This window comes from Balaenoptera borealis (assembly GCF_965194805.1).
Source record: "Balaenoptera borealis genome assembly, chromosome: X".
Taxonomy (NCBI): domain Eukaryota; kingdom Metazoa; phylum Chordata; class Mammalia; order Artiodactyla; family Balaenopteridae; genus Balaenoptera; species Balaenoptera borealis.
This window is the reverse complement of record NC_138881.1, coordinates 75,248,588-75,275,163: the sequence shown is the minus strand read 5'-3', so window position 1 is coordinate 75,275,163 and position 26,576 is coordinate 75,248,588. Positions and strand designations below refer to the sequence as shown.

General features: G+C 35.0%; 1 protein-coding gene and 1 long non-coding RNA gene across 2 annotated transcripts in view; both read right to left on the bottom strand.

The window, feature by feature from the left end:
* The window catches only part of LOC309620814, an 881,159-nt gene that overhangs the window by 140,315 nt on the left and 714,268 nt on the right, over window positions 1–26,576 (bottom strand). The gene's annotated exons all lie outside the window — the stretch shown is intronic.
* CPXCR1 (CPX chromosome region candidate 1) overlaps window positions 1,790–26,576 on the bottom strand; it is an 82,500-nt gene continuing 57,713 nt past the window's right edge. The window contains 6 exon segments of the mRNA XM_082377448.1: window positions 1,790–7,740; window positions 7,744–7,818; window positions 7,822–7,923; window positions 7,927–8,125; window positions 8,127–8,304; window positions 8,307–19,488. Of these exon segments, the coding sequence (XP_082233574.1) occupies window positions 7,663–7,740; window positions 7,744–7,818; window positions 7,822–7,923; window positions 7,927–8,125; window positions 8,127–8,304; window positions 8,307–8,637 (963 nt within the window). The 5' untranslated portion in view covers window positions 8,638–19,488 and the 3' untranslated portion in view covers window positions 1,790–7,662.

The following is a 26,576-nucleotide window of genomic DNA, read 5'->3' as shown; positions in this document are numbered from 1 at the left end:
ACAGTTTCTTATAGTCTTAATTTTTGTTTTTACCTTGTAGCTATGACTTTTAAAGTTAGTGATTATTAATTTTCCTCTCCTGCTTCATGCATCACAGACTTCTCAGATGGTTTACTTGTATTAAAATGCCTGTCTATGCCTTTGAATCAAATTCAAGTTAATGATTTTGACACTAGGTCATATTATCTTTCTGTTTCTGTTGATTGTTCTTGCCATCTTTCTTTGTTTCAAACTATCTTAAAGCAGGTTCACTAGAAAAAAGACTCTGAGATGGAGATATATGTTTAGGAGAGTGTTTTGTTTTGTTTTGTTGTTTCTTGCAGCAGAGGCAGGATGGGATACCACTGGCAACCTGTAAGAAAATGAGGAAAACAGGATTGGAGGCAGAATTCAAATGTGAAGTAGTTAAAAGGAAGAATTTAGACAGTTTCAAGGGAGCTCTGGGGCTGAGCTAGCACTTCAGAGATGTCCTGAAATGAGGCAAGTGTGCCAAACTTTTGTTTCTTTCATTGGCCAGTAATTATATGTGAGCTGGCACTGTGGAGGGGTTGTAACCTTGGGAGAGGCAGCTCTCTTGTAATTACTAGGGAGGGACTCCACTGTGAGTATAAATCCACATTTATTAGGGCTTTCATCTCCAAACATTGATGCGAGGACAAATTCAAAATCAGACGGTAGAGACACCTATACTCTCAGCCCTTTTATTTCTATTGATTAAAATGAGTCATTTCAGATTGTTTCTATGTATAACAAATGGTATTACACACTAAATATTCCCTTTGAAAGTGTGAATAGAATTGAATATTATTTGAGAATTCACTTTTTTTGTAATTTTAGAACATTCCCTGAAATATTTTTCATGCTTCCAATTTAACTTTTAAAGTGTTTTGCATAAATTAGAATAAAATTATTACCACACGTGATGTAGTTTGATTCTTTCAAAAATCTGAAATTGTTCTGATTAAATATGTCTAAAACATAACTTACAAACAAATATCCAATGCACTGATGACAGATAAATAATATGAGGAAAATAGAAAACTTTGTCATGATACACCTTTGAAACAAAATATAAGAATGCATTCTTAAATTCTAACTAGTCAAAATTTGAGAACATTAAAATGGGAAAAGGCTGCCATCTTCAGGGTTCTATAAACTCAAAGGTTATATATTCTAAAAATGTATTCTTCACTGTGTTCAGTATATAATTTTCTGGTCTTTGTGATGTTAATGTAATCTGTTATAGATGCTAAATATTGTATATATGTGGAGTAATGGTATTATCATGTACCTGTATTATAAAACATAATTTTCTCTGAGGGAAATCTGAAAATTACTAATGCAATCATAAAGAAATACAGTACATGCTTGTTCCTATATCTTTGGGAAAAAATAAGTACACCTGTGAGGTGTTGAATAAGTTTGCAAAATTTTAAAGATTTAAAAACTCATTTTTTAAATGTTGAACTGCATTACTCATCTGTCTTTTTTCTGGGTGAAAGCTTGCCTTCTTTCTCTACAGAAGCTGAGAATCTTTCAAGTGCACTGCTGGAGAGGATGTATCTAGAATTCTTTATTTTAGATTTTTCTGATTTCACTATTCTGATTTCACTATTCTCATTTTTATAATTTTAGTTCAATAGATATCTTTGTATTCATGAGAAAAATGTAAATAATATCTAGTTTAACTGCTTTGTCCTGTGTTTAAATCATGTTTTCAAATTTTGTGGAGGTTTGCCAGCTGAAGTATGGATACTATGGATGGTAATATGACAGTGATAAAACCTACTTTTTAAATCTAATTGCTATTTTTATTATACCTTAAGTTAGGAAAAATGAAGAACAAGAACAAAATATTTTTCCTATTTTATTTTTATTGATATCTACCTGATGGCTTATATTTATGTAAACTGTATTTTATATCTCATTTGCATTAATGAGATGAAAATTAAAATAGCATATTTTTTAAATTAAGAAACATTTGATTTAGTTGTCTGAATTGTCATAATCAGTTTAGTTTTTTACTCTGTTTTATTGTTGACAGTAAATAATTGTATCTGGAAGTAGCAAATATACCTTCAGATAAACAAATTTGACCTGTCTTAAATATAGCCTAGGTATCCTCTACTTCATGACAGTTTAGAATTTCTGTAATACAGTATATCTATGTATTAAATAAATTCAATATATTATATTATACATACATATTTATTTAATAAGGCATAATATGCAACAAGCCTCCCATTAAAGTAAATCCCAGCTATATTATGTTATTATATGATAACAGCATGCACTTACTAAATGTGTGGCCTGGAGAGTCACTCAGTTTCTTGGAAACTATTTCTATGCATTTAAATTTACCATAAAAATATATACAGGTAAGATTATTGTTAAGACTAACACATGGTATGATCCTAGCATAGTGCTTTACACATAAGGGATGACCAATAAATATGAGTTGACTTGAAGGTGTAGTTATGGAATTTATCTTTACTCATTATAAATATGCAGATCAAAGGCAATAAAAAGGTTCAGAAATTTGAGCTGCAAGTACCAAGATAAGGAGCTCCTTAAATATGTGTGGACATTTGTGCATATAGGCATATCTCATTTTATTGTGCTTCATTTTATTGCACTTCTCAGATATTGCATTTTTTACAAATTGGAAGTTTGTGGCAACCCTGCCTCAAGCACGTCTATCTATCAGTGCAATTTTTCTAACAGCATTTGCTCACTTCAAGTTTCTGTGACACATTTTGGTACTTCTTGCAATATTTCAAATTTTTTTATTATTATATTTGTTATGGTGATCTGTGATCAGTGATCTTTGATGTTACTATTGTAATTGTATTGGGGTGCCACAAACTCTACCAATATAAGATGGCAAACTTAATCAATAAATGTGTATGTTCTGATTGCTGCACTGACTGGCCATTCCCCATTGTGCTCCCTCTCCTCGGGCCTCCATATTCCCTGAGACACAACAATATTGAAACTAGGCAAATTAATTACCTTACAATGGCCTCTAATTGTTCTAGTGAAAGGAAAAGTCACATGTCTCTAAAGTCTCCACCTCCAAGTACCACCACATGTGGGCTTCAATATATGCATTTTGAGGGAACACATACATTCCATCAATAGCATTGTTTGTAACTCCTTTTTCTCTTATTTGATATAAGAGACTACTTCATAAAGCGATCATTATAAACCCATGGTGGTGGAAATACAATGTATAAAGATGTAATTTATATAGCAATAATAGCAAAAAGTAGGGGGAGGGCTTCTCTGGTGGCACAGTGGTTGAGAATCTGCCTGCCAATGCAGGGGACACGGGTTTGAGCCCTGGTCTGGGAGGATCCCAAATGCCACAGACCGACTAGGCCCGTGAGCCACAACTGCTGAGCCTGCACGTCTGGAGCCTGTGCTCCGCAACAAGAGAGACCGCGATAGTGAGAGGCCCACGCACTGTGATGAAGAGTGGCCCCCGCTTGCCGCAACTAGAGAAAGCCCTCGCACAGAAATGAAGACCCAACACAGCCAAAAATAAATGAATAAATAAACAAATTTAAAAAAAAAGGAGGGGGACACAATGGAAATAGATAGAAACAAAATTTTTATATACTATTGAAATTAAGGTAGTATTAATTAAAACTAGACTGCTATAGGCTGAGATGTTCTGTAATGTTCAGGGCAACCACTAAGAAAATAACTTTTAAAAATATATGATAAATGGAAGGGAATTAAAATTGTACACCGGAAAATATCTAATAACATATAAAGAGAAAATAATGTAGGAGTAGAGGAACAAAAAAGACATATAGAAAACAAAGGGCAAAAAGGCAGGCATAAATCCTACCTTAACAGTAATTACATTGAATGTAAATGAGTTAAATATTCCAATTAAAATGTATGTATATGCAGAATGAGTAAAAAAACATGATCTTACTATATGCAGTCTATAAAGGGCACACTTTAGACTCAAAGACACAAACAGATTGAAGGCAAAAAGGTGGAAAAATATATACCCTGTTCAGTGTAACCAAATGTGAGCTGGAGTACTCATAGTAATGTGAACTAAAAATGCCACCTGCCATATCACTATATTGTAGCCATCAGCCACTACAACTGAGTCCTGAGGGGACTCAGGATAGAGACATAAAGCCTGCCATCAAATCATCAAGACACTGCAGCCACCCCCAAGAGTGCACCCTGAGGAAACTCAGGATGAGAAAACACAGGATACTGGCCCCAGATAGCTGAGGTTCATATCAAAGGAATGATTTCAGTTTGCCCAGACTCTGGCATTTTCCCATACATAGAAAAGTGTTAAATTCCTTAACTTGAGATACCTGGTTTTCTAATTAAAAGTAATCTTTTGATGTTCAGACTACCTGGTCTTTGTTGAAAAAACTCCTATATATCCTGGCTCCCCCCTTGCCTCTTTGGAACAGTTTCTCAGAGTTATCAGAGTTGATGTGTCCTGGGATTAAGTCTTCAGTTTTGTCCTGGGGCAAATAAAACATAAAACTCTCAACTTTTAGTTGTGCATTTTTTTCAGTAGACAGTAATATTGGACAAAATAGATTTTAAAACAAAAATTGTTACTAGAGACAAAAAAGGACATTTTCTAATGATAAAAGGCTCATTCTAGCAAGAATATATAAAAATCATTAACAGAGAAGCCTAACAACAGAGCACCAAAACACATAAAGAAAAAACTGAGAATCGAAGGGAGAAATAAACAAAAACAATAATTGGATTCTCCAATACCCCACTTTCAATAATGGATAAAACAACTAGACAAAAGGCCAAGCAGGAAATGGTCTTGAACAACACCATAGACTAACTAGAACTAACAGACACCTAATAGAATATTCCATCCCCAACAAGAGCAAAATACACATTCTTCTCAAATGCACATACAACATTCTCCAGGATAGATTAGATGTTAGCCCATAAAACAAGCCTCAGTAAATTTGAAAGTACTGAAAAAAAAAGCTAGAAATTATTAAGCTTAGTGAGGAGGTATATCAAAAGTCAAAATAGGCTGAAAGCCAGGTTTCTTGTGGTGAACAGTTAGCCAATTGTGAATGCAAAAAAAAAGTTCCTGAAGGGAATTAAAAGCACTACTCCGCTAACATATGAATAATAAGAAAGCAAAATAGCCTTATTGCTGATATGGAGAAAGTTTTAGTGATCTGGATAGATAAAGCCAACCATAATATTCCCTTAAGCCAAAACCTAATCTAGAGCAAGGCCTTATCTCTCTACAAGTCTATGAAGGTTGAGAGAAGTGAGGAAGCTGCAGAAAAAAAGTTTGAAACTAACAAGGATTGGCTCATGAGGTTTAAAGAAAGAAGCTGTCTCCATATCAAAGTGCAAGGAGAAGCAACAAGTGGTAATGTAGAAGCTGCAGCAAGGTATCCAGAAGACCTAGTGAAGATAATTAATGAAGGTGGCTACATTAAACAACAGTTTTTCAATTTGGACAAAACAGCCTTATACTGGAAGAAAATACCATCTAGGACTTTCATAGCTAGAGAGGATAAGTCAATGCATGGCTTCAAAGTTTCAAAGGACAGGATGATTCTCTTGTTAGGGGATAATGCAACTGGTGACTAAGTTGAAGCCAATGCTTATTTACCATTCTGAAAATCCTAGGGCCCTTAAGAACTATGCTACATCTACTATACCTGTGCTATATAAATGGAATAATAAAGCCTAGATGACAGCACATCTCTTTGCAACATGGTATACTGATATTTTAAGCCCATTGTTGAGACCAGCTGTTCAAAGAAAATGTTTCAAAATATTACTCCTCATTGAAAATGCACTTGGTCACCCTTGAGCTCTGATGGAGGTGGAAAATGAGATTATTTTTGTTTTCATGCCTGCTAACATAATACCCATTCTGCACCCTTGGATCAAGAATAATTTCAACTTTCAAGTCTTATTATTTAATAAATACATTTGTAAAGCTATAGCTGCCATAAATAGTAATTTCTCTGATGGATTTTGGCAAAGTAAACTGAAAACTTTCTGGAAAGGATTCCCCATTTTAGATGCTGTTAAGAACATTTGTGATTCATGATATGAGGTCAACATATCAATATTAACAGGAGTTTGGAAGAAGTTGATTCCAAGCTTAATAGGGAACATTGAAGGGTTCAGGACTTCAGTGGATAAAGTCACTACAGATGAGGTGGAATTAGCAAGAGAATTATAATTAGAAGTGGAACCTGAAGATGTGAATGAATTGTTGCAATATCATGATAAAATTCAATGAATGAGGAGTTACTTCTTATGGATGATCAGAAAAAAAAAAAAAAGGTTTCTTGAGATGGAATCTACTCCTGGGGAAGATGCCGTGAAGATTGTTGAAAATACAACTAAGGGGTTTAGAATATTACATAAACTTAGTTGATAAAGCAGTGGCAGACTTTGAGAGGATTGACTTCAATTTTGAATGAAGTTCTACTGTGGGTAAAATGTTATCAAATGGCATTACATGCTACAGAGAAATAATTGATGGAAGAAAGAGTCTGTCAATGTGGCAAATTTCATTGTTGTCTTATTTTAAGAAATTGCTACGGCCACCCCAACCCTTAGTAACTACTATCTTGATCAGTCAGCAGCCATCAACATCAAGGCAAGACTCTCCACCATCAAAAAGATTGACATGCTAAAGGTTCAGATAAAGACTAGCATTTTTCAGCAATAAAGTATTTTTCAAATTAAGTATGTAAATTGATATTTTAGATATGTTATTGCACACTTAACAGACTACGGTATAGTGCAGACATAACTCTTATATGCACTGGAAAACAAAACAAATTTGTGTGACTCACTTTACTGTGATATTCACTTTTTGCAGTGGTCTGGAACTGAACTTGCAATTTCTCCAAGGTATACCTGTATATGGGTGGAACGTAAAATGTGAGTGGTGATCATAGGCAATGATGAAGCTATCCACGAAAAAATGATTACTATCTTATGCTACCAGTTTAATATTTGTTCACGTCTATCTCAAATAATTTCACTTCTACCACATTATTTTCTTTAATGAGTTTAATTTTTATTTTGAATCATCAACATTATTATCTAAACACAGCATATTTATAATGCTTGAAACTTTTTTCTACCCACAGAAATTTTTATCTAGTTGTAAGCACACAATGCAACTTTCTATGTCTTTAAAATTATTTTTATTGAATTTATGAAGAATGTTTCAGATATCAAATTTAGCAGAGTCTCTAGAAACACCTGGTAGGACTTTTTCTAGCCCTCCAATATATGTTTGCTATTGTTGTCAGAATCCTGTGAACTTGGAATCTGATAATATTAACAATACTTTCTTTCAGCAGAAGTGGATATTAAGAAAGTGCATATATTTTCCTAGTTCAATTGCTGACTATATACAGATCCAGGGCCTGATATTTTGATGATCTGTTTGTAATAGCAGAGTTTAGACAGAGGTTTCCTTATGAGTTGTTCCTCTCTTCTCAATGGTGATTCTTTTTGATATATCTTATTTTGTGTTCCTTTCTGCAACTCCATCTAACACTATTAAAATTTATGTTCGTACAATTTTGCCTCAATTTGGTAGTCAAATTATAAATTTTTTAGAAGTTAAATTTTAAAATTAATTTGTCTCAGTTGAAGTTAATTCTCAGGAAAGCTGCAGGAATGTTGTCTAAATTCAATCAAATTGTTGAAACTACTTCCGCAGACAGGGCATAGTTATTTCCAACCATTATTGGTGTTTATAATCACAACCCTCATGTTGTGGTGAGATCTCAAATGATCCTCCAAAGCTTTTCAATTAAATGTGTTTTGAATTTGGGCTTGTGAGATACAGAGCACAGGCCTCACAAAAATGTGGAATCCATCCTTTCCTTTAGTATCAGTTGATTTGTAAAATTTTCATGGTGTCATTCTCTCAATGAGGGGACGGTAATAGTACACCCTCAAAGGTCTTCCAAATATTATGGTTCTCTCACCGTGAGTGAGGACATTTGGATGAGGAAGACATGCTATATACTTTTGCTTCACCCACATGGTATTTTGACGACCTGTAGCCTGAGAGAAATGTCTACCACAGAGCAGATGGAGAATCATTCTTCTCATGATTGTTAATAAATGGGATTCTTCTCCATGAAATTGAGAGTTGGAGAGAAATTTTGTAATTTATGGTGTTATGACAGAAATCACTTGTTTTCATCTCCACTTTTCCTGAGTAGAATCTTGCTCTGTTAGTTAAGGGACTGTTTTTATCAATTTTTACTAGTGGGATACTCAGGTAATTCTCCCTAATCCTGACATGAGCAAAACCCATGTTCTAGGAATGGGAACCTGAATTAGAAAGGACTCATCTTCTTTAAAATCTTCTTTTTGAGAATCTTTTTGGGTTTCTTCTACTTCAAGCTCAGTATTTTCTGCTGCTTGAGGAACAGCATGCTCCTGGGAAGTTGGTGCATCTAGCGCCCTGTTCATTGGGTTGCTTTCCACCTGAGAAATCATATTAGAATCAGCAAATGAAGGCTCTATATCTGCACTGCAGTCATTTGGAGCCTCATTTTCTAAATTTTTGAGAGCATTGTCAGCTGGATTACTTCCTTCTTTAGTAGGAGAATTCATCCTGAGTTCTATTTATGAAAAAGAAGACAAAGATCTATTAAATTGAGGAATGCTCTACTTCATAAGAAACCAGTTTAATCCTGGAAAAAATATGTGGATGTGTTATTCCTGAGCTTTCACACACCTTTAAATATATATGAATTTCTCACATTTTTAACATCAGAGTCACAGACTCACAAAATAAAATAAGGAAAAATGAAAACTGAGGGCAAATTTGACTCCTATTAAATAGGTGGTCTCATTACTTACTTTTGAAACTTGTATAAATTTAGAATAACATAAACTTTCATCTAGTTAACATAGGAATGTACTCTCTGCACTACAGTGCATATAGTTCCCAGTAGGAAGCCTAATTATTCCCTTTTGGATGGTAAATTAAATAGAATTTTTATTTAATAAAATAGATCCAAATACTGACCTGGGATTTTTAAATGAGGATAAAGTAGAAGACAGTTTTCTTTTTGTTTTGTTTCGTTTTGTTTTGTCTTTTTTTAATGAGTATATATGTTTAAGAGAGAATCAAGACCTATGTGAAAATGAAATGGTTGAATCTGTATGGAGAACTAGCTATTTTTCCCTTGGAATTAAAAAAAAAATGTTTTGTTCTTTTATCTGTTCTTTTAAAGCAATATGTATGCAAAGAAAAACAATTATGGATTATGTGGGAGGGCAAGGAAGAGCAGGTAAGAGAGTAGAAAGCTGAATAGTGAAGTCCAAACTCTGAGTCATTTATTAAAATATCTTTCAAATTCACCACTTCCTTTTCATTCTCATTGCCTCAGCACTAATCAAACTGATAATCACATCATGCTTCCTTTACTGCTAAAAGTAGTTGAATTCTGATTCCAAACTCTCAGCTCACTCCTCTCCTCTTACCTGTTTCTTTCCTTATGCCACCTACCTGCTCAAACACCTTCAGTGAATACTAACTTTCTGAGCCATATATTTCCCATTCCTCTCTATGAGGGTACTTGAGAAGATATGAGTTGGAAGATTTCTTCAGAGTTAGAAACATGGATAGGAAAGTTTCTTACTGAAAGCAATGGTGGAAAGGCAGGTGAAAGTGGGCTGAAAGCAAATCTGGAGGAAGCTGAGAATTTAACAAAATTTCTCCCATTTTTTATGGCTAGCTTTTATGAGCTAACCTAGACAGAATTTATGGATAGGTCAGCTGGATTTAAGGATATAAAGTGGCATAGACCTTTATCTCATACTGAAGTCTTCAGAGACTCTCTATAAGTTGACTCCACCTCCCCTGTTCAACTTTCTTTTCTTTATTCACATAATATGTTTTTTCTGTTCTAATACTGATGGTCTTTTTTTTGTTATTTTATATTCATATTTAACTTACAATTTAACCATTAAGTATTTTTCCAAAATTTAATATTAAGTTTTTTCTCTCAAGCACTTGATAATTAAATTTTTTTCTTTATTATTATTATTATTTTTACTGAGGACCATGATCACAATGAGATTTTGTTCTGTATGTTCCACTCTCTAGTGTTGTTCAACTAAAGTCATGGAACTCTAAGTGCTTTATCTTCCTGTACTTTTAAGCACACGATTCTTTGATTTCTGTTACCATGTGATAGTTTGTTACCCTTCTGCTTCTTTTATCCTAACCTAATTTTACTTTTTTTTTCTAACATTTAAATGTAGGCATTCCTCAAGATTTATTTCTTGATTCTCTAGTCTATTTTTTCTTACTCCCTTCTTCAGTGTATTTATACACTCCCCAAATTTCAAGGAGTGGGTCCTTGCTGAGTTTAACTGAGTTTGATCTGTTCAAGATTGTCAATTAAAGCAGCTCTTTACCAAGATATATCAGCAATCAGCACAGTGATAATCAAGGTAAAACAATAAACAGAGTCTATGTTTTAGAGGATGCCTAAAAAAGAAAACAAAAACAAATTGAACTCACTAAGTTTGAGGATAAAAGACTGGCTGCCTCTCAGTAAGGTTGATATCAAGAAATTTGGTGGGAACTGAAGTTCCTGGTGGTCATCTAGATCTTGTCAGATGCACCCTGAAAACAAATCAAGATATTTTCATAAAACAAATGGAGACTAATAAGCTCTTGGACCTTCTACCTCCAAGTAAAGTAACTATTCTGTTTTGCCTATTAGTAGGTTCTTCCACTTCCACATCCCAGGGTAGCTATGAGATTTATTGTTCCCTTCTACATTCAGCATTGACATTTTTATATGATATATCCAGTGCATATACTCATATCGATCACAGATATGTATGCTATTAGAATATATTAAGATGTATGTCCCAGTACAGTATAAGTTATATCTGAAGGCTTTTTTTTCTCTGTAAAGCAGTCACATTAGAAATCTATGTACTTAGGACCATTATTATTTATTTAAAATATAAGTATTCATTGAGATTGAACAAGAATCACATAGGGTATTCTATTCTACATACTAATCTTTATCTTTTAATGCCTGGATTTATGTTTGGAAATAGCCGAGTCACATGTCTTCTTCCTAAATTTCTAATAACTCAGTCAAATATGTATGTGTTTATTTAAGTAATACATTCTTCTAATCTCTTCCTGTTCTCTTTTCTTTATATTTGACGTTCCTTCACCTAGAGTATTTCTTTAATTATATATAAAAATATATATGTATATTTACTGAGAGCAGCATTTTATATAAGACAGAAAACCAAAATTGTTACAATCCACAGATTAATGTAAATGTGTCTGATAGCTTTTAAAATTATAATGTTTAACATTCTTAAAAAACACATTTTGAGTTTGTCATTGGGTTCTTGAGGAAGTACAATATTATAGTTATATTTTTATAATGGCTAATTCAAAAGCTATAACTAAATACCAGGGTTGGCGTTTTTAAATATTCTCTCTTCTGATTCAGATTTTTATATACAAGGCCTGTTGAAGTTTAAAATATACATATATAGAGTTTAAAATAAATCTGGCTATTCTGAACCTTTTAAAATCAGTTTCAATTAGCCCTAAATTAAGGGAAGTTTTTATTCTTGTCAAACTGTGTCCTCCAATGCCCATATGCTCTGAGAAGAATGTTTGTTCCTTCTACTAAAATTTTAAAAAATTTACACCAAATTGCCTTAATGATTCATCAGCTCAGTAAACATCTTTACATGAATTAAATGTCTCATCTTTTCCTTCTGACAAACTCTCCAAGGTGCACTTCACATTATCTCAGATGAAAGGTCCTCAATTAGCATATGCCTCTGAGCCCCAAGCACCTATGAGTGTCAGGAAACTCCTCACTATGCACCAACTCTTATTTGAAGGAACTTAATATCTCTTGTACCTTCTAAATTTGTTAATTTTACTTTTAAATTGTTTTTGTCACTCCAACATTTTAGCGACAAATAAAATGAAGTACTTTTCTCCATTTGAGGTATATTCACGGAATCATATTTAAACGTATTGAAGCCCTGACCTAAAGAAGCAAGTCTCAGAGTAGCATATCTATCATAGAATAATAAATCAAGCAAAAAAGCTAATTTCAGAATAATTTTAAAACACTAGAAAAAGGATACACACACTTATTAAGATCTCATATTTTCCTTCTCACTTTCAACTTACCCTTTATCTCCATTCTCAGTAGTACAAATCCCTCCAAAAGATGTGCTTTACTAGGCGCAGCCTGTTTTCCCCCTCTCCTTCTGTCCTGTACCTCTCCATTTATACCTTTTTCACATTTCTTTTGACTCTGCATCACAATATCCACAGGACTTGGCAACCTAGAAACTGAAGAGAAACCTCTGCAGAGGGCGGGAGGAGAGAATAAGTGAAATGTCAAATCTTGGATTGGTTTTACATAGCAGGGAATGAGTAAAGGTTGGAAAGATCTATAAACTTATATTTACCTTATCACAGATAAAATCCTAACTATATGCTTTTCCCCAAATCAGAACAGCATGACAATAGAATTGCTAGATAACATAAAGGACATTCAGTAAAATTTGAATTTCTAATAAACAATGAATTCTTTTTTAGTATAAGTATGTTTCAAATGCAGTCAAATATGTTTTGGGACATATTTGTACCAAAAATATTATTGTTTATCAGAAATTCAAATTTTACTGGTCATTCTGCTTACTAAGTATGGCAATCTTACATGGAGATAATATGACTGTTACATTTTATTACGTTGGTTTACAAACTTTTAATTGTCTTTACATGATTTGTCTCATCTTCCTTTTTGCTACTTTAGGTTAGTATTTTACAGGTGACCCTTGAACAATGCAGGGGTTAGGACAGTTGAAAATCCATGTATAACTTACAGTTGACCCTCCATATCCACAGTTCCCCATCTGTGGATTCAACCAACCATGTATCATGTAGTACTGTAGTATTTACTATTGAAAAAAAAAATCCACTTATAAGTGGACCCATGCAGTTCAAACTCATTTTGTTCAAGGCTCAACTGTATTTTCACTACCCTATTTCTCTTAACTTTGTTAGCTTTCAGTCATCAAACAATAAGGAGACCTATATTCTTTGAATATATTTTTGACCCTTATCAATGTACTTTTATTTTTTATTGGATCTCCAGAAGACTTCTAATTTTTATCTACTGTTGGTTTGGGTCAAGATGAGAAATTTCCTGGTACATGTGAGCTCATGAGGCTCAGAAGGAATATGAGAGTTGAGTGTCTGTCATCTAAGGTAAAGTCTATCCTAAAAGCAGCAGAGAACATGAATGATGAGAAATCTTAAAACCAAAGCATTACTATAGCTCCTGAGTAGAGACTAGAAGTTAAATTGTGACATCAAAAGTGAACCACTAGTCCAGAAAAAAAGGGCTAGTACAGCAACAAATGAAAAGCAGGTGTATTAGGGTTCTCCAGAGAAAGAGAACCAATACAATATATTTATACAGTCTTCACTTGAACAACACCGGTTGAACTGCACAGTCCACTTACAAGTGGATGTTTTTCAATAAATATATCAAAAATTTTTTGGAGATTTGTTACAATTTGAAAAAAATCATGGATGAACCTTGTAGCCTAGAAATATTTTTTAAAAATTAAGAAAAAGTTAGGTATGTCATAAATGAATAAAGTATATGTAGATATGCATATAACTTATAAAACCTGTGTTAATTTTCTATTTATGTTATTGATAAAGCTTCCAGTGAACAGTAGGCTACTAGTATTTAAGTTCTGGGAAGTCAAAAGTTATATGTGATTTCCAGCTGTGCAGGGAGTTGGTGCCCTTAAGCAACATGTTCTTCAAGGGTCAACTGTGGATATTTATTATTATTTATATTATTATAAATATTATAATATATATATATATATATATATATATATTATGAGATTGGATATGTGATTATTAAGACTAAGAATTTCCACTCTTTTCCATTTGAGAGGTAAAGGCCCAGGAAAGCCTGTGATATAGTTCCAGTCCAATCTCAAAAGCCTGAGAATTAGAGGAGTCAATGGTATAAGTCCCAGTCAAGTCTGAAGGTCCAAGAATCAGAAGCTCAGATGAATGAGGGCAGGAGAAGATGGATGTCTCAGCTCAGAGAGAGAGCAGATTTTCCCTTCTTCTGCCTTTTTGTACTATCCAGGCCCTCAAGGGTTTGGATGATACTCACCTGCACTGGTGAAGGGAATCTTCTTTACTCAGTCTACAAATTCAAATGCTAATCTCTTCCAGAAAAAAAAAAAAAGAAACAAAAAAAAAAACCCTCACATACACCCACAGAAATAATGCTTTACCATCTATCTGGGCATACCTTAGTCCAGTCAAGGTGACACATAAAATTAACCATCCTAAGTCCATCCCTTGTCACATTGACACCCATATTCATCTCTCTAAACTCTACTTAATCTCCAAATAAAGACAATAACAAAGTTGTAATTCTGCCTAACATGATCCAACTATCCTGCATACAACTAAAAATGCACTAGTCTTTCCCCAAAGAGGAGGCAAAGACCTTGAATGATGTTCAGTCTTCTGCTGATATTCTATAACTTAAGTACTATGATGTAATATTAACAATACTCCAATACAAATATGAAGTCAATATATCTTATGTTATCTGATAAGGAAATAATAGAAGAAAGAAAACAAAAATATTCGTTTAATATATGTATATGTACACACAAATATATTCATAATAAAATGAGTAGAATACATTCATGACAATTACAGTATTCATTTCTGTATCTTGTGACACGATTGTAACTGGTATTTATACCTGCCTTCTTTTACTATCCAATCTGTATTCCATTGCCTTCAGCAAGATCCTCAGCTGCTTCTGGTTCTTTACCTGGTAGAGTGACCCAAACTTTCATTCCAGAAAGGTCTAGATCATTTGTAGTCCTGCTTGGATTGGATTGCTGCAGTTTTCCATTGATCTTAATCACATGGCATTGTAATACTAAGACAGGCCCTAAGAGATCTCCTCTATTCTAGACATACCCTTCCATATCTTCATTGTGTATTAGTAGTCCAATTTTCCTTTGTGTAGTAGTCCAATTTTCCTACTTCCTCAAGTAGTAGTCAGGGTCAGTAACCCCAATACAGTAACTCTCCTCTTTGTTGATTCTGAGACATGAGGAATCCTAAGTTGCCAGGGGCTTTATTAACCAAAACTGACACCAATAGCTGCCTTGGTTCTCAAGCCTTCTTGTTTGTACTGTATCTACATCATTGGCTTTCATGAGCCTCAAGATGACAGATGGAAGGCTATAGGACTGCTCAGCCTGCAAAATTATGGGAGCCATTACTGCGGAGCTAAAACTTCGTTGACCTTACCTCCATGAGCTCCTACATTGACTGGCGTACCTTGGTAACATTTTAAGTATCTTGAAATTAGTATCAGTTCAGAGTCAGTGTCCAGTAGTCCCCAAAACTTCTAATTATTTTATTATCCCAATGTCCAGTTACCCTAGTAAAAAACTATAGTTTCATTTGTGGAAGACTGGGTAAAAGAATAAAAGTATAAAATTTCAATTGTTGCCAGGATCTTTCTTCAAGGGGACCCATTCAGAAGGTTCTGGGTCTGTATATTGGCTCAAGTCTGAGAATTGATTGAGACACCATGACTCTGTTTTTATGATTTGAGTTAGACTTTTGTCCACTTGACCTAAAACATTTCTGTTTAAATAGATCAAGTAAGAATTTAGTAAGCTTCGTTTCTATTTCACTTCTAGGAACACCATTATTAACTACCCAACACCATACGTCTGCATAAGTCAGACTATTCTGATTTATAATTTGACTCTGATGTCCATTACGATAGTCATGACTGCATTGTCTTTGGTAGTTGAATGTCACCATTTGGCCCCTGCCACCTCAAGATCCAATTACTCCCATTGCATTTAGTTTTCTCAGTTCAGTGACTGCAGTTCTAACAGTGAAGCCTGACTTCCAGAGAAGAGCAATCAAAGAGCTCTTCAAGGATGCTAAAGTTCCCCACACAAATTTATTTCCCACAATATTCATGAAAGATAGTTCTTCTGGACCCTCTCAGTGAGTAGGCTTTAAATGACAAATATATTCTAACATCCATTCTAACATTCCAATCTCCCTAAGCTTCTGAATCCATTCCTCTACATTAAACCAAGGCATGTCTAACATTTCCAATTCACGTGTACTGGGCCATGTTTCATGTTTCAGCCAACCAACCAACCAAACTGTTAGAGCCCTTTCTAACTTCTGTGAACTGCAACATCTCTGCTTATGTGGGCCTATATCAATAATTTCAGCCTGGTCCAGCTTTATGTTCCTTCCACCATTATCCCACATCCTTAGCAACCATATTCACACATGTTCCCTGGATTTCTGTCTGTATAAACTAGAACACTTAACCAGTTCTTTTGGACTGTAGCACACCTTCCCATGAGTCATACTTTGTACCTCATCTTTAGGGTCCTGCTGAGACTTGAGTTTAGTTATAGATGTAGAAACAAAGAAAGGTGGTGGGGGTTGGTCCTAAGGAGAATCAGCATCGTCTTGCATATCTACTGCCTCAGGTGAGGCCATTGCCATTTTTTTCAGGCAATGCAGGTTGAATTCCCTAAGAGGGAGGTGGAAAGGCCAAAAATACTGTGGGTGGATAGGCCAATATCATAGGGGTGGGGGTGAGGGTCAGTTCCACTGGTTGAGAAAGCCACTTCTGCTGGGGGTGTGAAATTTAATTCTGCTGGGTTCATGTCCCCAGTAGACCCACCAGGGTCTACTCACATGTCCCCATCTCAACACATAAGATTTCATTCTTTCCAAATCAATGCCCTCACTTTAACAGTAGATACCGTGTGAGGTCAGTTCAGTTTGTGTTGTGATTTAGCCAGTCACGGAATAAAGTTCTGAACTTGATTTTTATAAATTTTAGCCTTGCAGCTAAAGGAGATACAGGACTCGTTCAGAGCACACAAAAAAAGCTCTTGGGTCATTTACATGACACTTTAACTGGGAATTTGAACCCTTGTGTTAATAATTTACGATTTGGTCCATGGACACCAGGAGCAACCAACCAACATCATTATATTCATTAGTTTTCCAAAAATGTTTGAAAGTATGTACAGTCACTTAGTGCCTTCCTTCTTATAAGTGGTTGATTAGGAGTATCCAATGCAAATATTCTGCTTACCCCTATAAAAAGTTTATGCCATGGACAATCAATGCTCTCTTCTCTACCAGAAATAGAGTCATTAGCATTTTAAATCTAACCATCATAGAAAGCCAAACCCAAAATCCCCAGAAACAATTCAGAATAATCATCCTTAAAATTCTGTTTCTCTAGAACATTCTTGGTACCACAATCTACTAGAGTTTTTCAGAGAAACAGAAAATATAGGATAGATATAGATATATACATATAGATAGATATATAAATACATAGAAAGAGATTTATTATGAAAAATTGGCTCACATAATCATGAAGGTGTAGGAGGCCCATGATATGTTGTCTGCAAGCTGGAGGCTCAGCAAAACTAGTGGTATAATTCCAAACCAAACCTGAATTCCTGAGAACAAGGAGCACCAATTCTGAGGGCAGGAGAAGATGTATGTTCCAGCTCAAGCATAGAACAAATTTGCCCTTCTCTGTTTTTTATTCTATCCAGACAATGAAGGGATTGAATTATGCCAGCCACATTGGTGAGAAGCATTTTCATTACTAGTCTACTGATTCAACTGCTGATCTCTTTTAGAGAAACCCTCACAGACACACCCAGGAATAATGTTTTAACAGTGATCTGCACATCCTTTAGCACAGTCATGTTGACACATAAAGTTAAACACCACAGCAATCAGACAAGATAAAAGAAATCAAAGGTATCCAAATTGGAAGTGAAGAGATAAAACTTCCACTATTTGCAGATGACATGATAATATATTTAGAAAGCCCTAAAGGGTCTGCTTCAAAACTATGAGAACTAATGAATGAATTCAACAAAGTTGCAGGATACAAAATTAATATACCAAAATCTGTCATGTTTCTACACACTAATGATGAAGTATCAGAAAGAGACAGTAAAAAAAAAAAATCCTGTTGAAAATCACATTAAAAAGAATAAAATACCTAGGAATAAACTTAAACAAGAAAGTGAAAGGCCTATACTCTGAAAAATATAAAACATTAATGAAGAAAATTGAAGATGATACAAAGAAATGGGAAGATATTCCATGCTCTTGGATTGGAAGAGTTACTATTGTTAAAATAGTCATCTTACCCAAAACAATCTGCAGATTTAATACAATCACTATCAAAATACCCATGACATTTTTCACAAAACTAGAAAAAATCATGATAAAATTCATATGGAACCACAAAAGAACCCAAATTGCAAAAGCAATCTTGAGAAAAAAAGAATGAAGTGGAGATATTACCCTCTCATACTTTAGAATATACTACAAAGCTGCAGTAATCAAAACAGCATGGTAGTGACACAAAATCAGATACCTAGATCAATGGAACAGAATACAGAGTGCAGAAATAAGCCACACATGTATGGCCAATGTATCTATGATAAAGGAGGCAAGGATATACAATGGAGAAAAGACAGTCTCTTCAACAAGTGGTGCTGGGAGAACTGGACAGCTACATGTAAAACAATGAGCTTAGAACATTTCCTCACACTGTATACAAAAATAAACTCAAAATAGATTAAAGACTAAATATAAGACCTGAAACCATAAAACTTCTATAAGAGAAAATAGAACACTCTTTGACATAAATCCTAGCAATATATTTTTGGATCTCTCTCCTAAGACAAAAGAAATAAAAGCAGAAATAAACAAATGGAACCAAACTAAACTTAAAAGCTTTTGCACAGCAAAGGAAACCATTGACAAAATGAAAAGACAACCTACAGAATGAGAGAAAATATTTGCAAATGACATGGCTTACAAGGGGTTAATATTCAAAATATATAAGCAGCTTATACAACTCAATATCAAAAAACCAAACAACTCAATCAGAAAATGGGCAGGAGATGTAAATAGACACTTTTGCAAAGACTACATACAGATGGCTATGAGGCATATGAAAAGATGCTCACAATCGCTAATTATTAGAGAAATGCAAACCAAAATAACAATGAGATATCACCTCACACATGTCAGAATGGCTATCATCAAAAAGGCTACAAATAACAAATGTTGGAGAGGATGTGGAGAAAAGGGAATCCTTGTACACTGTTGGTGGTTATGTAAATTGGTGCAGCCACTATGCAAAACTGTATGAAGGTGTCTCAAAAAACTAAAAATAGAACTATCATATGATCCAGCAATTCCACTCCAGGGTTATACCTGGAAAAAAATGAAAACACTAATTTGAAAATTAGTGTTTTCTTGTATTATTATATTTTTCTTGTATTAAAAATTAGTATTATCTTGTAATAACTTTTTTGGAGTATAATCTGTAAAATACTGAATCACCATCTTGTATGCCTGAAATTAATATAATATTGTAAATCAACTGTACTTCAATAAAAAATTTTAAAGAAGTATGAATAGCACTGATTATTTTTGTTCTTTCTGGGGAAAAAAAAGAAAAAAGAAATGTAAAGAAGGCCAGGATGGTAAAACATACTGCTCTGTATTAATCTATATTTATAAGTAATATATTTGTATACCTTTTTTGAAAAGATGGAACAAATCATTGTTCATAAATTTCCATTCAAACAACATCCAATAATACTTCATCTTCCATAGATTGACCCCTGTTACTGTTTGTTCTAAATCTTTCTGATCTCCCACCAAAGCTAAATACCTGTAAGAGAAAATAGGTTTTATTACCTTGAACAAAGGATATCATGTCATTTCTTTCTTTGGGGGAAGGGAATAGGGAATGTTCACCTGTGAATGGATATTAAACATTCTTCTTTCTCTAGTGGTGTAAGAACTAATTATGAAAATAAATAATAATCCACATATCTAAATGACTGTAAAAGTCCCAAACTCATGAATTACATAAAGCAATGAAAATCAACTAGGTAGATAAAGATCTGGGCATCAGTTTCAGTAGAAAAACTGGAATAAATTAATATTTATTGCTTATATAATTTTGATACCACAAGTTTGTGATCCTGAAAGAATTAATGGATTTGAAAGATTAATTGGATTTCTTCTGTCTTTTAACCTTCATGACTGCTCTGCAAGTGACTGATCCACCAAATTTATTGTATATTTACCCTTTCCAGTGAGATTTTTACTTTTGTATATTTTCTTTTATTTATTTATTGCACAGCAGGTTCTTATTAGTCATCAATTATATACACATCAGTGTATACATGTCAATCCTAATCACCCAATTTGTCACACCACCACCCCCACACCCCTGCGGCTTTCCCACTTTGGTGTCCATTCGTTTGTTCTCTACATCTGTGTCTCAATTTCTGCCCTGCAAACCAGTTCATCTGTACCATTTTTCTAGGTTCCACATATATACATTAATATATGATACTTGTTTTTCACTTTCTGACTTACTTCATTCTGTATGACACTCTCTAGATCAATACACGTTTCAACAAATGGCCCAATTTCGTTCCTTTTTATGGCTGAGTAATATTCCATTGTATATAGGTACAAAAACTTCTTTATACATTCATCTGCAGATGGGCATTTAGGTTGATTCCATGACCTGGCTATTGTAAATAGTGCTGCAATGAACATCAGGGTGCATGTGTCTTTTTGAATTATGGTTTTCACTGGGTATATGCCCAGGAGTGGGATTGCTGGATCATATGGTAATTCTATTTTTAGTTTTTTAAGGAACCTCCATACTGTTCTCCATAATGGCTGCATCAATTTACATTCCCACCAACAGTGCAAGAGGGTTCCCTTCTCTCCACACCCCTTCCAGCATTTGTTGTTTGTAGATTTTCTGATGATGCCCATTCTAACTGCTGTGAGGTGATACCTCATTGTAGCTTTGATTTGCATTTCTCTAATAATTAGTGATGTTAGGCAGCTTTTCATGTGCTTCTTGGCCATCTGTATGTCTTCTTTGGAGAAATGTCTATTTAGGTCCTCTGCCCATTTTTGGATTGGGATGTTTGTTTTTTTAATATTGAGCTGCATGAGCTGTTTATATATTTTGGAGATTAATCCTTTATCTGGTGCTTCATCTGCAAATATTTTCTCCCATTCTGAAGGTTGTCTTTTCGTCTTGTTTATTGTTTCCTTTGCTGTGCAAAAGTTTTGAAGTTTCATTTGGTCCCATTTGTTTATTTTTGTTTTTATTTCCATTACTCTAGGAGGTGGATCAAAAAAGATCTTGCGGAGATTTATGTCAAAGAATGTTCTTCTTATGTATTCTTCTAAGAGTTTTATAGTGTCTGGTCTTACATTTAGGTCTCTAATCCATTTTGAGTTTATTTTTGTGTATGGTGCTAGGGAGTGTTCTACTTTCATTCTTCTACATGTAGCTGTCCAGTTTTCCCAGCACCATTTATTGAAGAGACTGTCTCTTCTCCATTGTATATCCTTGCCTCCTTTGTCATAGATTAGTTGACCATAGGTGCATGGGTTTATCTGTGGGCTTTATATCTTGCTCCATTGGTCTATGTTTCTGTTTTTGTGCCAGTACCATACTGTCTTGATTACTGTAGCTTTGTAGTATAGTCTGAAGTCAGGGAGTCTGATTCCTCCAGGTCCGTTTTTTTCCCTCAAGACTGCTTTGGTTATTTGGGGTCTTTTGTGTCTCCATACAAATTTTAAGATTTTTTTGTTCCAGTTCCATAAAAAATGCCATTGGTAATTTGATAGGGATTGCACTGAAACTGTAGATTGCTTTGGGTAGTATAATTATTTCCACAATATTGATTCTTCCAATACAGGAACATGGTATATCTCTCCGTCTGTTGGTATCATCTTTAATTTCTTTCATCAGTGTCTTATAGTTTTCTTCATACAGGTCTTTTGTCTCCCTAGGTTGGTTTATTCCTAGGTATTTTATTCTTTTTGTTGCAATGGTAAATGGGAGTGTTTCCTTAATTTCTCTTTCACATTTTTCATCAGTAGTGTATAGGAATGCAAGAGATTTCTGTGTATTAATTTTGTATCCTGCAACTTTACCAAATTCATTGATTAGCTCTAGTAGTTTTCTGGTGGCATCTTTAGGATTCTTCATGTATAGTATCATGTCATCTGCAAACAGTGACAGTTTTACTTCTTCTTTTCCAATTTGTATTCCTTTTATTACTTTTTCTTCTCTGATTGCCGTGGCTAGGACTTCCAAAACTATGTTGAATAATAGTGGTGAGAGTGAACATCCTTGTCTTGTTCCTGATCTCAGAGGAAATGCTTTCAGTTTTTCTCCATTGAGAATGATGTTTGTTCTGGGTTTGTTGTATATGGCCTTTATTATGTTGAGGTAGGTTCTGTCTATGCCCACTTTCCGGAGAGTTTTTATCATAAATGGGTGTTGAAATTTTTCAAAAGCTTTCTCTGCATCTATTGAGATGATCATATGATTTTATTCTTCAATTTCTTAATGTGGTGTATCACATTGATTGATTTGCGTATATTGAAGAATCCTTGCATCCCTGTGATAAATTGCACTTGATCATGGTGTATGATCCTTTTAATGTGTTGTTGGATTCTGTTTGCTAGTATTTTGTTGAGGATTTTTGCATCTATATTCCCCAGTGATATTGGTCTGTAATTTTCTTTTTTTGGTAGTATCTTTGTCTGGTTTTGGTATCAGAGTGATGGTGGCCTCATAGAATGAGTTTGGGAGTGTTCCTTCCTCTGCAATTTTTGGAATAGTTTGAGAAGGATGGGTGTTAGCTCTTCTCTTATTATTTGATAGAATTCACCTGTGAAGCCATCTGGTCCTGGGCTTTTGTTTGTTGGAAGATTTTAAATCACAGTTTCAATTTCCTTACTTGTGATTGGTCTATTCATATTTTCTATTTCTTCCTGGTTCAGTCTTGGAAAGTTATATCTTTCTAAGAATTTGTCCATTTCTGCAGGTTGTCCATTTTATTCGTATAGAGTTGCTTGTAGTAGTCTGTTAGGATGCTTTGTATTTCTGCCGTGTCTGCTGTAGCTTCTCCTTTTTCATTTCTAATTTTATCTATTTGAGTCCTCTCTCTCTTTTTCTTGAGGAGTCTGCCTAATGGTTTATCAATTTTGTTTATCTTCTCAAAGAACCAGCTTTTAGTTTTATTGATTTTTGCTATTGTTTTCTTTGTTTCTATTTGTTTTTTTTCTGCTCTGATCTTTATGATTTCTTTCCTTCTGCTAACTTTGGGTTTCGTTTGTTCTTCTTTCTCTAGTTCCTCTAGGTGTAAGGTTAGATTGCTTTTTTGAGATTTTTCTTGTTTCTTGAGTTAGTTTGTATAGCTGTAAATTTCCCTCTTAGAAGTGCTTTTGCTGCATCTCATAGGTTTTGGATCATTGTGTTTTCATTGTCATTTGTCTCTAGGTATTTTTTGATTTCCTCTTTGATTTCTTCAGTGATGTCTTGGTTATTTAGTAACGTATTGTTTAGCCTCCATGTGTTTGTGTTTTTTACGTTTTTTTCCCTGTAATTCATTTCTTATCTCATAGCGTTGTGGTCAGAAAAGATGCTTGATATGATTTCAATTTTCTTAAATTTACTGAGGCTTGATTTGTGACCCAAGATGTGATCTATCCTGGAGAATGTTCTGTGCACACTTGAGAATAAGGTGTAATCTGCTGTTTTTGGATGGAATGTCCTATAAATATCAATTAAATCTATCTGGTCTATTGTGTCATTTAAAGCTTCTGTTTCCTTATTTATTTTTATTTTGGATGATCTGTCCATTGGTGTAAGTTAGGTGTTAAAGTCCCCCACTATTATTGTGTTCTGTAGATTTCCTCTTTTATAGCTGTTAGCAGTTGCCTTATGTATTGTGGTGCTCCTATGTTGGGTGCATATATATTTATAATTGTTATATCTTCCTCTTGGATTCATCCCTTCATCATTATGTAGGGTCCTTCCTTGTCTCTTGTAACATTCTTTATTTTAAACTCTATTTATCTGATATGAGTATTGCTACTCCAGCTTTCTTCTGATTTCCATTTACATGGAATATCTTTTTCCATCCCCTCACTTTCAGTCTGTATGTGTCCCTAGGTCTGAAGTGGGTCTCTTGTTGACAGCATATACATGGGTCTTGTTTTTGTATCCATTCAGCAAGCCTGTGTCTTTTGGTTGGAACATTTAATCCATTCACATTTAAGGTAATTATCGATATGTATGTTCCTATGACCATTTTCTTAATTGTTTGGGTTTGTTTTGGTAGGTCCTTTTCTTCTCTTGTGCTTCCCAGTTAGAGAAGTTCCTTTAGCATTTGTTGTAGAGCTGGTTTGGTGATGCTGAATACTCTCAGCTTTTGCTTGTCTGTAAAGGTTTTAATTTCTCCATTGAATCTGAATGAGATCCTTGCTGGGTAGAGTAATCTTGGTTGTAGGTCCTTCCCTTTCATCTCTTTAAGTATATCATACCACTCCCTTCTGGCTTGTAGAGTTTCTGCTGAGAAATCAAGTGTTAACCTTATGGGAGTTCCCTTGTTTGTTATTTGGTTTTTTTCCCTTGCTGCTTTCAATAATTTTTCTTTGTCTATAATTTTGGCCAATTTGCTTACTATGTGTCTTGGCGTGTTTCTCCTTGTGTTTATCCTGTATGGGACTCTCTGTGCTTCCTGGACTTGGGTGGCTATTTCCCTTCTCATGTTAGGCAAGTTTTCGACTATTATCTCTTGAAACATTTTCTCTGGTCCTTTCTCTCTCTCTTCTCCTTCTGGAACCCCTATAATGTGAATGTTGTTGTGTTTAATGTTGTCCCAGAGTTCTCTTAGGCTGTCTTCATTTCTTTTCATTCTTTTTTCTTCATTCTGTTCCGCAGCAGTGAATTCCACCATTCTGTCTTCCAGGTCACTTATCCTTTCTTCTGCCTCAGTTATTTTGCTATTGACTCCTTCTAGTGTAGTTTTCATTCCAATTATTGTATTGGTCATCTTTGTTTGTTTGTTCTTTAATTCTTCTAGGTCTTTGTTAAACATTTCTTGCATCTTCTCGATCTTTGCCTCCATTCGTTTTCCGAGGTCCTGGATCATCTTCATTATCATTATTCTGAATTCTTTTTCTGGAAGTTTGCCTATCTCCACTTCATTTAGTTGTTTTTCTGGCGTTTTATCTTCGTTCCTTCATCTGGCACATAGCCCTCTGCCTTTTCATCTTTTCTATCTTTCTGTGAATGTGGTTTTTGTTCCACAGGCTGCAGGATTGTAGTTCTTCTTGCTTCTGCTGTTTGTCCTCTGGTGGATGAGGCTACCTAAGAGGCTTGTGCTAGTTTCCTGATGGGAGGGACTGGTGTTGGGTAGAGCTGACTGTTTCTCTGGTGGGCAGAGCTCAGTAAATGTTTAATCCGCTTGACTTCTGATGGGTGGGGCTCTGTTCCCTTCCTTTTGTTTGTTTGGCCTGAGGCAATCCAACACTGGAGCCTACCTGTGCTCTTTGGCGGGGCTGATGGCAGTCTCTGGGAGGGCTGATACCAAGGAGTACTTCCCAGAACTTCTGTTGCCAGTGTCCTTGTCCCCACGGTGAGCCACAGCCACCCCCTGCCTCTGCATGATACCCTCCAACACTAGCAGGTAGGTCTGGTTCAGTCTCCCCTTGGGTCACTGCTCCTTCCCCTGGGTCCCGATGCACACACTACTTTGTGTGTGTCCTCCAAGAGTGGAGTCTCTGTTTTGCTCAGTCCTGTCGAAGTCCTGCAATCAAATCCCACTAGCCTTCAAAGTCTGATTCTCCAGGAATTCCTCCTCCCGTTCCCAGACTCCCAGGTTGGGAAGCCTGACGTGGAGCTCAGAACCTTCACTCCAGTGGGTGGACCTCTGTGGTATAAATGTTCTCCAGTCTGTGAGTCACCCACCCAGCAGTTATGGCATTTGATTTTACTGTGATTGTGCCCCTCCTACTGTCTCATTGTGGCTTCTCCTTTGTCTTTTTATGTGGGGTACCTTTTTTGGTGAGTTCCAGTGTCTTCCTGTCGATGATTGTCCAGCAGCTAGTTGTGATTCTGGTGTTCTCATAAGCGGGAGTGAGAGCATGTCTTTCTACTCCGCCATCTTGGTTCAGTTCCCTGTATATTTTCTTATTATTTGTACCATTTCCTTTCAGCTTAAAGAAGTCCCATTAATGTTTCTTGTAGTGTCAGTTTAGTCATGATAAACTCTTTAGCTTTTGCTTCTCTGGTAAACTCTTGATCTCTCCTTTAATTCTGAATGATAAACTTGCTGGGTAGAAAATTCTTGGGTGGAATTTTTTTTTTTTCCTTTCAGCATTTGAGTATGTCTTGCCACTTCCTTCTGGCCTGTAAGAATTCTGCTGAACAATCGGCTGATGATTTTCTCTTTATCCATAATTTTTACCATTTTAATTATAATGGGTCTTGGTGTGTGTATCTTTGGGTCCATTTTATTTGGAACTCTCTGGGCCTCCTAAA